General features: G+C 46.5%; 1 protein-coding gene across 4 annotated transcripts; it reads left to right on the top strand.

Annotated features, from left to right (window-relative positions):
• Positions 1-456: 456 nt before the first annotated feature.
• On the top strand, positions 457-11,921 carry CRTAM (cytotoxic and regulatory T cell molecule). 4 transcript variants are annotated; one of them, XM_082070368.1, is made up of 15 exons: positions 457-821; positions 3,410-3,556; positions 4,930-5,082; positions 5,293-5,424; positions 6,997-7,164; positions 7,725-7,796; positions 7,977-8,042; positions 8,185-8,256; positions 8,426-8,491; positions 8,755-8,832; positions 9,334-9,435; positions 9,805-9,951; positions 10,315-10,398; positions 10,854-10,943; positions 11,036-11,921. In XM_082070368.1, exons 1-15 carry the CDS (start codon positions 773-775, stop codon positions 11,197-11,199), a joined length of 1,590 nt encoding a protein of 529 aa, XP_081926494.1. In that variant the 5' UTR covers positions 457-772; the 3' UTR covers positions 11,200-11,921. The 4 variants fall into 4 exon arrangements, with proteins under 4 accessions (XP_081926494.1, XP_081926493.1, XP_081926496.1 ...); XM_082070367.1 differs by having other exon boundaries at positions 8,725-8,832; XM_082070370.1 differs by lacking the exons at positions 7,977-8,042; positions 8,185-8,256.
• Positions 11,922-12,072: the final 151 nt, after the last annotated feature.

The raw sequence follows: 12,072 nt of genomic DNA, 5'->3' as shown, positions 1-12,072 counted from the left end.
TGCGAAGTTGCTGGACATCACGCACCCAGGAGACACAAAAAGCTTCGCTGCGCCCTGAAATAATCAGGACACGCGAAACCCAGATTGTGCCACCGGTCGGTCCCCTGGGACCTCCTCGATGCTTTGGTGCTCAGCGAACCCTTCACAACCACCTCCCCAATGCTCTTAATTCCCCGGAGAGCCACAAACCACACGCAGCTAATTCTGTTCCTCTGGTTATTTGTTTTGCTGGCATCCCTGCAAGCAGAGCAATGCAAACCTCCTTATGCATACAGAGGTATAAGATGCAGAGTGATGCAAGGCTATTTTTTCCAGGGATTTGAACCATTCAGCTGGGTTTTCAAGCAACCTTCAATTACTGCACAACAGCGCTGTTCACCTAATAATCTCTGCCTTCCAGGGTGCCCCACATCTTGGGGAATTAAACCCCGCGCAGTGCACCTGTAGGATCACTGCACCTTTAGGTGCTTTCCCCTCTATATACATCACCCCCGCACAGACGCTGAGCAGACAGAGCCGGAGGGGGCGCGAGGCGAAGCGCCACCACTCCTGTCACCCACCAGTTTCATTTTAGGGACCTGTGAGGTCACAGATTTCTCAGCAGCCACCAACACCTTGGAAACGCGAGAGTGGAATGGCAGGGAGAGCAAAGGAGGCACAGAACCCGCAGTGATGAAGTCACGGTAAATCTGCTCCCCCGGTGCTGAAAAGGGACCCCGTGGCCCCGGCAGACAGAGGAAACCAGCACAGAGCGTCTCGCCCGCACCGCACTATGACTTTCCCCAGGGTGCTGCACGTCGTGGCTCTGTTCCTCATGCAAGGTAAGCAGTACACATTGCTTTATAGCACGTCCCCTTTGCAAGCAGTCAGCTTGGAGAACTCCATTTCCAGAGCTTTGGGGCGCACAACACGCGAAGCGGCTTTGCTGTTGTTGTTTTCTTGGTGACAATGCTGTATTGTCACCAAAGTTCCAAAGCACGCTGGTGCTGAATTCCGGCTGACTGCTCAACCCCGTATCCAGGAGATCAGTTCACCTCCTGGCATGCTTGAGGTGGCAAAGCATTGGCAAATGGAAAGATTCTCCCTTAAATCTGGACAGCAGATTGCTGCTTGCTGTCATGGCTTGGAGGTCTGTGTACGCCTCTGGACACATATTGTGCAAAAAGATGCTAATATAAGAAGCCAGAGTAATTTAGAAACCTCTTGCAAAGGACTTTGAAAATGAAAAGCACTTTAAATGCTCAACCTCCTTACTCCTACTAGAGGATGCAGCTTATACCTGCTCTGCTAATCCCCTCTCCTTCATACACAGGAGAGTGTACGAGGTTCACATTTGACTATTTCAAATAGGAAAAGACTTAAGCTGAGCTTTGCAGGAGGAACACAGGCACGAGTCTGGTTCTCATTGAAGAACTGTCCCTCTCCTTAAATGCTGGAGCAGAAAACACAGCGGTGCTATTGCTGACGCTTTGGTAATACTCTTGTACACAAAGGTATTGTTAACATCGGACCCATCCAATCTAAACAGCGACAAAGCATTCTGTAATACTGCTTGCTTAGGATATTTTATTACCATTGCTTGTGTTTAACAGAAGAAGCTGTCAGTTATATCCTGGCTGAACAGCAGACGTGCTCCAAATCAGCAGCTTCCACTCTGTTTCAGTGCACAGCCCCTCTTCCCCCAATATTGCCAGACTAATGCACGAAGAATTCGTGCCTGCTGACAACTGCTACCTGCGCTTGGCCACCAGAGTTAATTCAGGCTCCCACTCGCAGGTTCAGCAGCCACAGGTCAAAAATAACCCATTCAATACGATTTCTCTATAGGCTCCAGTTTTAAAGATAACTCTGAAATTATGTATTGAGTGCGTATCACTGCAATAAGCTCTGTGTGCTTTCTAAAGGCTCAAATTAGAGCAACCAGAGGCATTCTGCTCGGTTGCATCCTGCAGTTTCTAGCATGAAATTGCTGCTCTGTCTTGCCAAGAAGGTGGATATATCACTGTACTTGATGCTGGGCTAATCTTTCCAGGTACCCAGGGCACCTGGGATCCACAGGGTACAAGAATCACTGTCCTCTAGAGCTGGGACTGCAGCATGTCCCGTGTCACCATGACTGTGCCCTGGTGGGCTACAGTGGTTTGAAGACCCATCAAACCACCCCCCGTGCATGGAAGGAAACTTGACCTGTGAGTCATGGTCTGAATGCAGCCGCGGTCGCTCACGGAAATTCTGTTTATGCTCCGTTCTGGGGGCTGCTGCTTGCTGGTTTAGAAAAGCAAGCAACACCTCCCCCTTTTCTGGTTCGGTCTTGCTGCTCTCGCCTCAAAAGGAGCGACCTGAAAGCCCCCGCGCTGCTGTTGGCGACGGGAAACTGTCACTGAAAACAATGCAGGAAAACCACAGCAAGGCCTCTCTGCCCCCCCCGACACGGGGTTTCACAAGCAGAACCGCTGCAAGGTTTTCCTTTTGCTCCTTGGCAAACAACCCGCGCGTGGCACGAGCTGCATTGCTGAGAGATGTTTAAATATCTTGGATGAAAATGAAAAGCTTTCCTGAAGCCCAGCAGATTCATTTCTCCAAACTGAAATGGTCGTGTGTGTAGCAGGAACCTGCAGCACACAGCTACCTAGAGAATAAAATCAAACTACACAACACAGAAATGAAAATAAACCTCTCTCACTGCCTATTTACTGAACTCTGACCTGGGCACTGCTCTTAGTAATTTCTGCAGCACATGCTTTTTATGGAGAAAACAATTCATTCTAGGGCATAAAGTATTTTCACAAAGTGTATTAGGTATCTTAGAATGTCTGGAGAGAAAAAAACACACTTTACTGCCTGTAAAATGAGATAGAAAGACACAGAATGACATTTCATTTTAGGAACCTGTGCCAGGCCGGGTTTGCAGATCTTGCCTGCGGAAGAAGTTTCAAAGCCAGTTCAAAGCAGTCGCAGTATTATGCTTTTTGAGTAAAAAAGCCTCATTGTGCAAGGGGCTAATCATTCACTGCTCGAGCAGGTCCAACAGCTCCAGAAGGGAACATGGAATAAGGAAAATTCCTGTTTGTATTAACATACAGGGTTACATATACATATACATATACATAAAAGGGTCTCCTATCAATTATTCAATGGCTTGTGTGGAATAACATTCAATAACTAAATCTGGTTGTGCTGACAGATGAAGATCACACACCTCTGGTACAAGTCTTACCCAGCAGCTGTGGTGACCTATCTAATGACTGTGATTTATTGGTATCAGTACAATTGTATTGGCAAGTTTCCCAATGTAAGAAAACCTTTACACCCACGGAAAAAAAAAAGAGAAAGCTGACATATTACTCTGCGTGAAACATTTTTGTCACATTTAATTTAATAGATGGTTTTTCCCCCTCGCCTCTGGCAGGGGATTTTCCAGGAGCTGCCAGTGAAACCGTAACTCTGAAGGAAGGTGAAGACCTAAATCTGCGCTGCACCCTCAGCAGTGACAACAGTTCTGCCCAGCAGTGGTTTAACCCTCACGGTTTTAGCATTTTCCTGAACACCCAGCGGGGTAAGTGTGAAAACTGAAGGCAACACTTTCCACGGGGGGCTGGAGGGTCACTCCGGGTGGGCTTTCCATGGCCAGGCTGACTCAGCTGTTACCCAACCGCCCGAGATGGTTTCACACTCAGCCCCGCTCTGCAGGAAGCTGATGAAATGGAAAGCCCCCACAAGAGTGGTCTGGCACTAGAGCTTTTACCAATAAACCATAGTTACCACCAGCACCGAGAGATAAGCACAAAACCCCCCTCCTGCCTTACAAGAGAGATGGGAGAGGACATGCCTGAAAGCCCTGGGTGCTCTTCTGCTCATCGGGGAATTCGACAAGCAGTGGTTTCTAATATGTGCTGACAAAGCCAAAGTTACACTTATTATATTCCCTTCCACTGCCTATACCTCACATCTATCTGTCCTTATCTCCCCTCCTTTTGGTCTGAATTCAACTAGCTCTGCTAGATGAGGACTCCCCATTTGTACAGTACCGAGTCAGCATCCCTTCTTCTTAAAGCTTCAGGCTTTGATGATAACACTGACTGGGATTTATCCCAATAACATTGGGTACCTAAGAAAAAAACACAACCGTTTTGGAGGTCTTTTTGTCCCTCGTGACTGATACACGTCCCCAGTTTCAGTTCAAATTAAGGACAGAAAAGTTGCACTTTCTGTGCTTTTCAGTTCAATTTAAAGGCAGAAAAGTTGCACTTTCTGTGCTGCGATTGTGGGAAAAGTCCCCGTGACTCGCTGGCCTGACCCCGAAGATTCCGATGGGTCACCCAACAAGAGGAATGAAGCAGATTTAAAAGTATAGAGAGAGAAAGGGGACTGCGCAGCACAGTACAGACATCCTAGGAGGCGGGCTCATTAAAACCAAGGTGATTTGGCGAGGACAGGGGAAGCGAAACAGCCAATTAATAAGCAGGTAATAAAGAGGTGTGGGCTGACCATAGCGTTCCTGTATATATCACAAAATACAGCCAAAGAGGGGAAGTTGTTTGTTCGGGGCCAGATAAAGGCTTGGGGAATGGGGCAGGGAAAGCTCCTCAGTTCATGCATCTACGCTTGGTATTCAAAGGTCATATTGCTGTTCTGACCACATATCAAATCCTCACACAGGAATAAGAGCCCCTGATAATAAAAGCAAGAAAAAACATCTAATTTTCCCCACTGGCAGCATGTTTCCCCTTTTCTTCAGTTTACTGCGGCCTCTGTGCCAGCGCAGCACCAGCTGGCAAAGCTTTGTGCTAGAACTGCTCCCTTACATCAACCGTTGATGAATTTTAAAAATGCAATAAAGAAAACCTCCTCGTTCATTACTGCTTTGAGTATCTGTCTTCCTTTTATGCACCAAGACACATAGCATGCTGGGTTTTATTTTCCTTACAGCTTTAAGAGATCGGAGGTACAAACTTATCCATTATTCAAAGGAGGAATTATCCATCCAACTGTCTAACGTAACCGTGCACGATGAAGGCGTCTATAAGTGCTACTACTATGGCGACCCATTCAAAAGCAAGAACAAGACTGTTGAGGTATTAGGTAAGTTCCCTCACCTGCTTTGCTCCAGAGGAGCAGAACAAAGCCAGCTCCTCAACTCCAGAGATGCATTTTTGCATACACCTGCATGGTGCTTAACACACCGTAATCCCGGTCTTAGCTCAGTCCCCCAGAACAACGCTGTGTATGCAGCCATTCCTAAAAATTAGTGGAAAGATGTACTGTAACTGATTCTAAATCTTCTTGCTGCAGCTGCTCCTTCTAACCCAGTACTGGAAGTATCCCGAGACACAGAAAGCAGCATTACGCTGTCTTGCTATACCCATGGGTGTAAACCACAGCCCCAGGTCACCTGGCTGTTGGACAATGGCATAGAGCTCCCCGGTAAGTGCGAAAGGATCAGGGACGGATTACTAACAATTTCTCCTTATCAGCCTTGGGGATGTTTAAAAATACTGGAGGGTGAAACACCTTCTGTAACATATTTGCTGGGACTACCACTGATCCTCTGCTCATTCCGTCCAGCTCAGCCCCCGTGGTGCCCGTTTGGAGAAAAGTCAGCGTTGAATTCAGTGTTTATGCAAGAGAAAGGCTGATCTGCTTTGCTCACGTTCAGCACAAAACAATCACTTGGCACCAGAATCTCTTGAGAGTCTGGAGCAAAATTCCACTGAAATAAAATGAAACCAAAACCGGCGGCACAATTTTCAAAGCCCAAATATAAAGTCAGTTAACAAATCCATTATAACCATTTTCATGTTGTAAGCGGTAGATTTTGCCCGGCTTTGCTGAGCAGCTCGGGCACACACCAGCCTTTCCCTCTTGTTAACATGCTCAGAGCCACCACACAGCTCAGCTTAATTTGTGTACTATATAAATAGCTCCTTTGAAGACCATGTTCTAATAATAACTAGTTTATCAGCTGTAACTGTAGCACATTACACAGGAAATGTGCACCCATATCAAAGTCTGAGAAAAATAGCCGGAGTGGTGTCTATGATATGGCAAGTTATCTGTAAAGGCTAATTTGGAAACAAGGAATTTCCTTCATTTAAGAAATAAAGGTGTTACGAAGGGTAACGGATCAAGAGAAAACAGTTTGTTTCCAGAGAGCTGTGGCATTACAGACAGTAGAGATTATTGTGCCACCTTGGGCATTTAAGTTAAACATCTGAGAAAACCTTCCTCTCCACCAGCGCTATTCAAAGATGTCTCTGCCACATGAAATACACCTTTATTCTTCCATTTCGTATAAATGATTAGAAGTCAGTATTACCTAGAAGACCAGGAATTACATCAGACAAGTTACATGGCTCTCTCTAATTCATTATGGCAAGGCAATTAATCTTTGGTTAACTTTAGCCCACTGCAAAAAGGGAAGAGTCAAACTCGCACTGACTTGTACAAAATTTAACAGAGTTGCACCAATGCTTATTTATTACAGTCATAAATACTGCACAGCAATACAAATTTAATTACTTCTTTTTACATTCTGGGTAACAAATCCACAGTTATTAAGACACAAAATCAATGCCCTTGGATAGCATAGCAGAACCAGAACTTTTCTACATCTCGGTCATGCTGCAAACAGCAGGTCCTTGCATGGCTGTGGCACATAGAAAAGCAATTTATTCTGTTCAGTGAGGACCAAAAGTGGCCATTTTGCCACAGTCCTGCAGGGCAATTTCCCCACACGAGTCGTGAAACAGAGCGGAGGCTTTGGGGTGAGCGCAGGAGATGCAGCGACATCGGCACTTAAACAGCCGCCGAGGAAGAAAACATGACCTTGCTGCCTTCGGGTTCCCGTGTAATCCATTTACACAATGAACCACTTGTGCACAGTAATCACGCGCTGCTTTAGCAGAGCCCAGTAATGCAGATAGCGCCTGCAAGGTTTTTCATTAAATTGCTCTTGACTAGAAAGCACTTAAATGTTTTCTTGCAACGGGTGTCTAGGTGACACTAAGCACAAGTTAGAAGCGGATGGGAAGAAATGGAGCACAACCAGCAGGCTGACAGTCCTCGCCTATGGGCCCGGCTCAACCGCCAGCTGCATCGTTCGCCACCAAGCGCTGAAAGAGGAGCTGATGGCATCTTTCCACTTTGAGGACATTCCTAGGACGGGTACCGCAGGCTCCTTGAGCTGAGACTATCCCGGTTTACCTCTCTGAAGTGGGGGAAGTGATGCAAAGCTGAAGCCCATAGGTTACTGCTGTGTGTGTAGGATCTATTTTTAAATGAGGGCCACCTGGGGCACAAGAAGAACTCCAAGCTAATATTTGGGGGCTTTTTTTATGCTTCTTAACTACCTTAAAATGCACTAAATATTAAGTCACAGCAGCCCAGACTGGTCAGTTCCCCAGTGCTGCTGCTAGAATTCAGGCATGTTTGGCCTAAAGCTTTAAATATAATTCAAAGTTCATGTTCCTAAAAAGCAGTGAGCTCTCCACGTCTTCTGTGCATTAGACACATCCACCTGGGAAGCTAGCAGGGTGTCAATGTAAATTAACACTGAAGCTGCTTTTCTAATAATTCTTAGAGTTTGCCTTCTGCCCATTTACTCATCCTTAGGATCACTCTAATTCTTCTTACCTTGTTCCTCCTTAGATTGCTTGATTCAACAAATGCTTCTATAAAGTATATTATAATGCTTATAAAGTTGTATTGTTGTTGGGTTTTTTCAGAGATAAATACAGATCCTGCACCAGCTGCGCCAGAGGTCAATACACATGCAACTGAGAATGAGCAATCTCCAGGTACGTATTAACTGCTTGGCCTTTTCTTAACTAATGCGCAAGGCAGATAAACACAGTATCGATCACAGAAAATATCGTGCAGCATCTTTCCGTAGAACTAGGGCTGCAAAAGAGCAGTTGCCATCAGCACCGAGGGACATTTTGCTCAGGCTTCACAACCGCTTTGGTTTTCTTCCCCAGTGACTGCAGCAGAGTCGGAGCTGAACAGCAGCACAGCCTCTACTCCAGGCCACCCACAACATAATGGTAAGGGTTTCGCTTTCATTTTTCTCCTCTTTTCGTAGCATTAAATACGTTCAGAGGACAGGAAAGTTCTTCCTTAGATTGCTTGCTTCAACAAATGCTTATAAAGTGTTCTGAAAGTTGTATTGTTGTTGGGTTTTTTCAGTGACAAATACAGATCCTGCACCAGCTGCGCCAGAGGTCAATACACATGCAACTGGGAATGAGCAATCTCCAGGTACGTATTAACTGCTTGGCCTTTTCTTAACTAATGCGCAAGGCAGATAAACACAGTATCTGTCACAGAAAATATCATGCAGCATCTTTATGTAGAACTAGGGCTGCAAAAGAGCAGCTGCCATCAGCACCGAGGGACATTTCACAACCGCTTTGGTTTTCTTCCCCAGTGACTGCAGCAGAGTCGGAGCTGAACAGCAGCACAGCCTCTGCTCCAAACTGCCCACAACAAAATGGTAAGGGTTTCGCTTTCATTTTTCTCCTCTTTTCGTAGCATTAAATACGTTCAGAGGACAGGAAAGCTGAAGGCGGGAGGGTGGGACTGTAAGTCTAAGCACAGATCAGATAGAGCAACCCAAACAGCCCGGAGCATGGAGCATACCAGAGCAGCTTTCATTTGTCATGGATCAGTTCCACGGCAAAGTGTCTCTTCTGATATTTATCTTGGGTTTGGGGGGTTTTCCTTTAGGATCTGAGCAACTAACCATCCCTTCTACAGTACCAGAAGATCCAGTAGTTAGCAGCTCCGCATCAACACCAACCCAGCAAAACCTCCAACCCGATGTCACATCTACTTGTAAGTTCGGTCTTAGTTACATGAATTTACCAAACCAGGACGGAAATGCTATTGAGAACAGCATTACATTCCACATCACTAACCCGCATATAACATAAAAACCAGCACTTCTTTCTTGTGCGGGGAGCCTTCAGTTTTACAACCATGAAAGCAGACAGAACCCGTTAGATGCAGAAGAACATCAGCCACAGCAGCAGCAGGTGGGTGTGCGCCAGGCTGGGTTTCCCTGGACGGTTGCACTAGATGGCACTGTGCAACAACAATTATCTGTGCACGGAGCAGGCTGCAGGTTCGGAGCGGAGGAACTGTTGCCAGCAGAAGAACCAAGAGCTCCGCTGCCCAAATGGGTCAAATGGGCCAAAACCCACCCAGGTGGGCAAAGGTGCCTGCTTAGTGCGACAAGCCCCGTGGGGAGAAGAATCAATCAGCTGGCTTAGAAATACAGGAACACTTCATTTATATTTGTTTAGAAGTGCTACATTCTCATTTCCATTCCTCCAGGGGCTGAAACATCATTCAATGGCAACGTCACAGAAGAGGAGATTTCCACGCCAGACACACCAGCAACTGAAAATGTAACTGTGATTTCCACCATCACCTTCGGTACGAACTCGTGAGTTCAGTGACAGTTTCCAAACACACAACAAGCTTTCTTACAGCAAGCTGGTTCTCTCTGTCCTCATAATGGTAATTACGTGGGTAATTACCATTACCATTTTTAGCATCTAGAAAAAATGTTAAATGTTACTGTTTGTTGTGCTAGGGCACAAGTCTACCAATTTCCAACAGCTCTTCTTGCTGATATAAGTAAAAAAAAAATTACCCCAGCCTAAAATTAAGTCCAATAAGGTGACTTTCTACACTCCCACCGTGTTCATCTGGCCTGGTCCAGGATCTATCATTTTGTCCTAATTGCCAGAGACACACAGGAAGCTATTTAACAACACAACCATGCACCTGCCTTTTTTACAGAGCAAAACGTGCAGCCTGAAGGCATGGAAACGAAGGAGAATCATCTCCTGCTGCCCATCCTGGTGGCTGCTCTGATTTTCGTGCTGCTCATCATTGTCCTGCTCTTTATGAGGAAGCTGAAGAAAGCTCACGGGGTGTGGAAGAGAGGTGAGTGGTGGCCGCGTCCAGCAGCTGCTGGTGCTGCTTTGTTTGGGGGGGCTGGAGAAGTGAGGAGCCTGTTGAGTGGAGACAAGACACGGCTCCTCCAGCCACCAATTAAATGTCCTTCTCCCATAGACAGCAGCTGCAACTTGTTGCAAACAACTGTTTGCAGAGTCCCTGTAACTGAGCCTCGGGTCATGCTTCAGCTGATATGAGGTGCCACGAGAGCCAAAGAAATTATTATCTTAAGCATCTCTCTTGGATGATGAGGATGATTGAACCCCCATTTTATGACTGGTCTCTCAGGATTTTTATGGGGAAGAGTCATGGCAAAATCAATCATCTTAATTACATTTGTTTTCTGTGCAGAAAATGATGTTTCAGACCAGACAGTGGAGAGTTTTAAGTCCAAATCTAATGAAGACAGTCCAGGCCTGGAGAAGAATGGACACGGTAAGAAGCTTTAACCAACATAAACTGGTTCCTGTTAGACCCTGATTCCTGTTAGACCATTGCTGCTGACCACAGCCAGGGCAGATTGCAGTCAATCTCACCCTGCAGAGATATTTGCAAACTGCATGTTTAAAACCTGAATATTCTAAACCCAAACCATTCATAACCAAGGGTCCACCACAGATATTATAGCTGCAGCAAGAGTGATGCAGAAATGAAAATCATTGCTTTTTATCTGATAGGTTAGACTGGATAATCACAATGGGTTTATCTAGTTTCTAAATATAATCTGCTGAAACATTATTTAAAACAATATGCATGGTATATACCAGGAACGCTACTATTGTTAAACTGTCCTGAATGGCTCTTGCCCCATTTCACCACCAACAATATTTAAACCATGCAGGTACCCCTCCCTTCACAAAACCAGTAATAAATGTGTGTTTCTCTTTCAGTTGTCAATCAGAAGTCCAACGTGCAATATGTAACGGATGGATATGCAGAAACAACGCAGAAGAATCCAAGAGACACAAACATTGCAATAAGTGAGAAACTGTTTGGATGTGGAAGGGAAACGAATGTATAGTGATGGCGAGACGTGCAGAAACACCACTGTTTCCTGATATTTGTATTCCAGCATTCAGACATCAACATGATTTCAAGGAGCACAAGTACAAGCAGCCGCCCTCAATCCAACGCACAGCTTGGGCTGCTTTCCTCAAACAGTGGGACCAGTGCTCCTCCAAACCTCTTAGCAATGAACAGACTGATTTACCTGTAATCCTCAGAGGATTTAATTAGCCGCTGCCAGAAACAGAGCTCATCGATCCCGGCTCAGGTCCTGCCAGCAGAGGAAGATGCAATTAGCCCCGAGAACTGGAGGACATGGAGATATTTGTGTGATGCTCCAGCCACCTCCTCTGTAATACAGGGTGGACTGAGCAGGAAGCCCTGGGAGCTGCAGAGCAGCTGGGGCTGGTGTTACCTCACACTGACGAGCAGATTTAACGAAGCAGGAAAACACCTTGATGTCCAAGGTGTTAAAAACAAAGGTTGTCCCTGTTGCCGGGGCTTCGGCCTGAGTTTCTCACCCACACAATAATATCGCTCTCTGCATCAGTGCAAGGGGCTCTGAAAGCAAAACATTTGGGTGCTGTAATTGCACAGTCTCCCACATCGCAGGAGCTTCCAGGGGGGTCACTGAGGCAAGGGGCTGCAAGGATCAAGAGGAAGGGCCGTGTCACCCAGGGGACTCCCCACATACAGGGACAGAGTCCCCTGCTCGCTAGGGGGGTCACCAGGGCATTACTCCTGCAGAGCCCTACGATGCTATCACCAGGAACCTTTGCTGCCGCAGGGAGATAAAACCCAATTCCTAAAATAAAGGAAATATACCATAGAAAGCTGTATTTATCTTATTTCTCACCAGAAATAAGAAAACCGCTCAAAACTGGTTTTGAATACCGAATTAAACAAAAGGCCGCCATTTTCAGGTGGAAAGCGGCTCCGCCCAGCCTGGGCGCTACCACGCTCCCCGCGGGCCGGGGGGGGACGCGCTCCCCCCGCCGCCCTCACGCTTGGTAGGTGCGGCGCGGCGTCCGCCGCTGTGGCCATGGCAACGGGGGCCGGGGCCGGGGCCTTGGGGCAGGACTGGGATCAGTGAGGGGACAGGAC

Source organism: Streptopelia decaocto (genome assembly GCF_964273445.1).
Source record: "Streptopelia decaocto genome assembly, chromosome: 21".
Taxonomy (NCBI): Eukaryota; Metazoa; Chordata; class Aves; order Columbiformes; family Columbidae; genus Streptopelia; species Streptopelia decaocto.
Note: the sequence above shows the minus strand (reverse complement) of the source record. Positions and strands in the feature narration are given on the sequence as shown.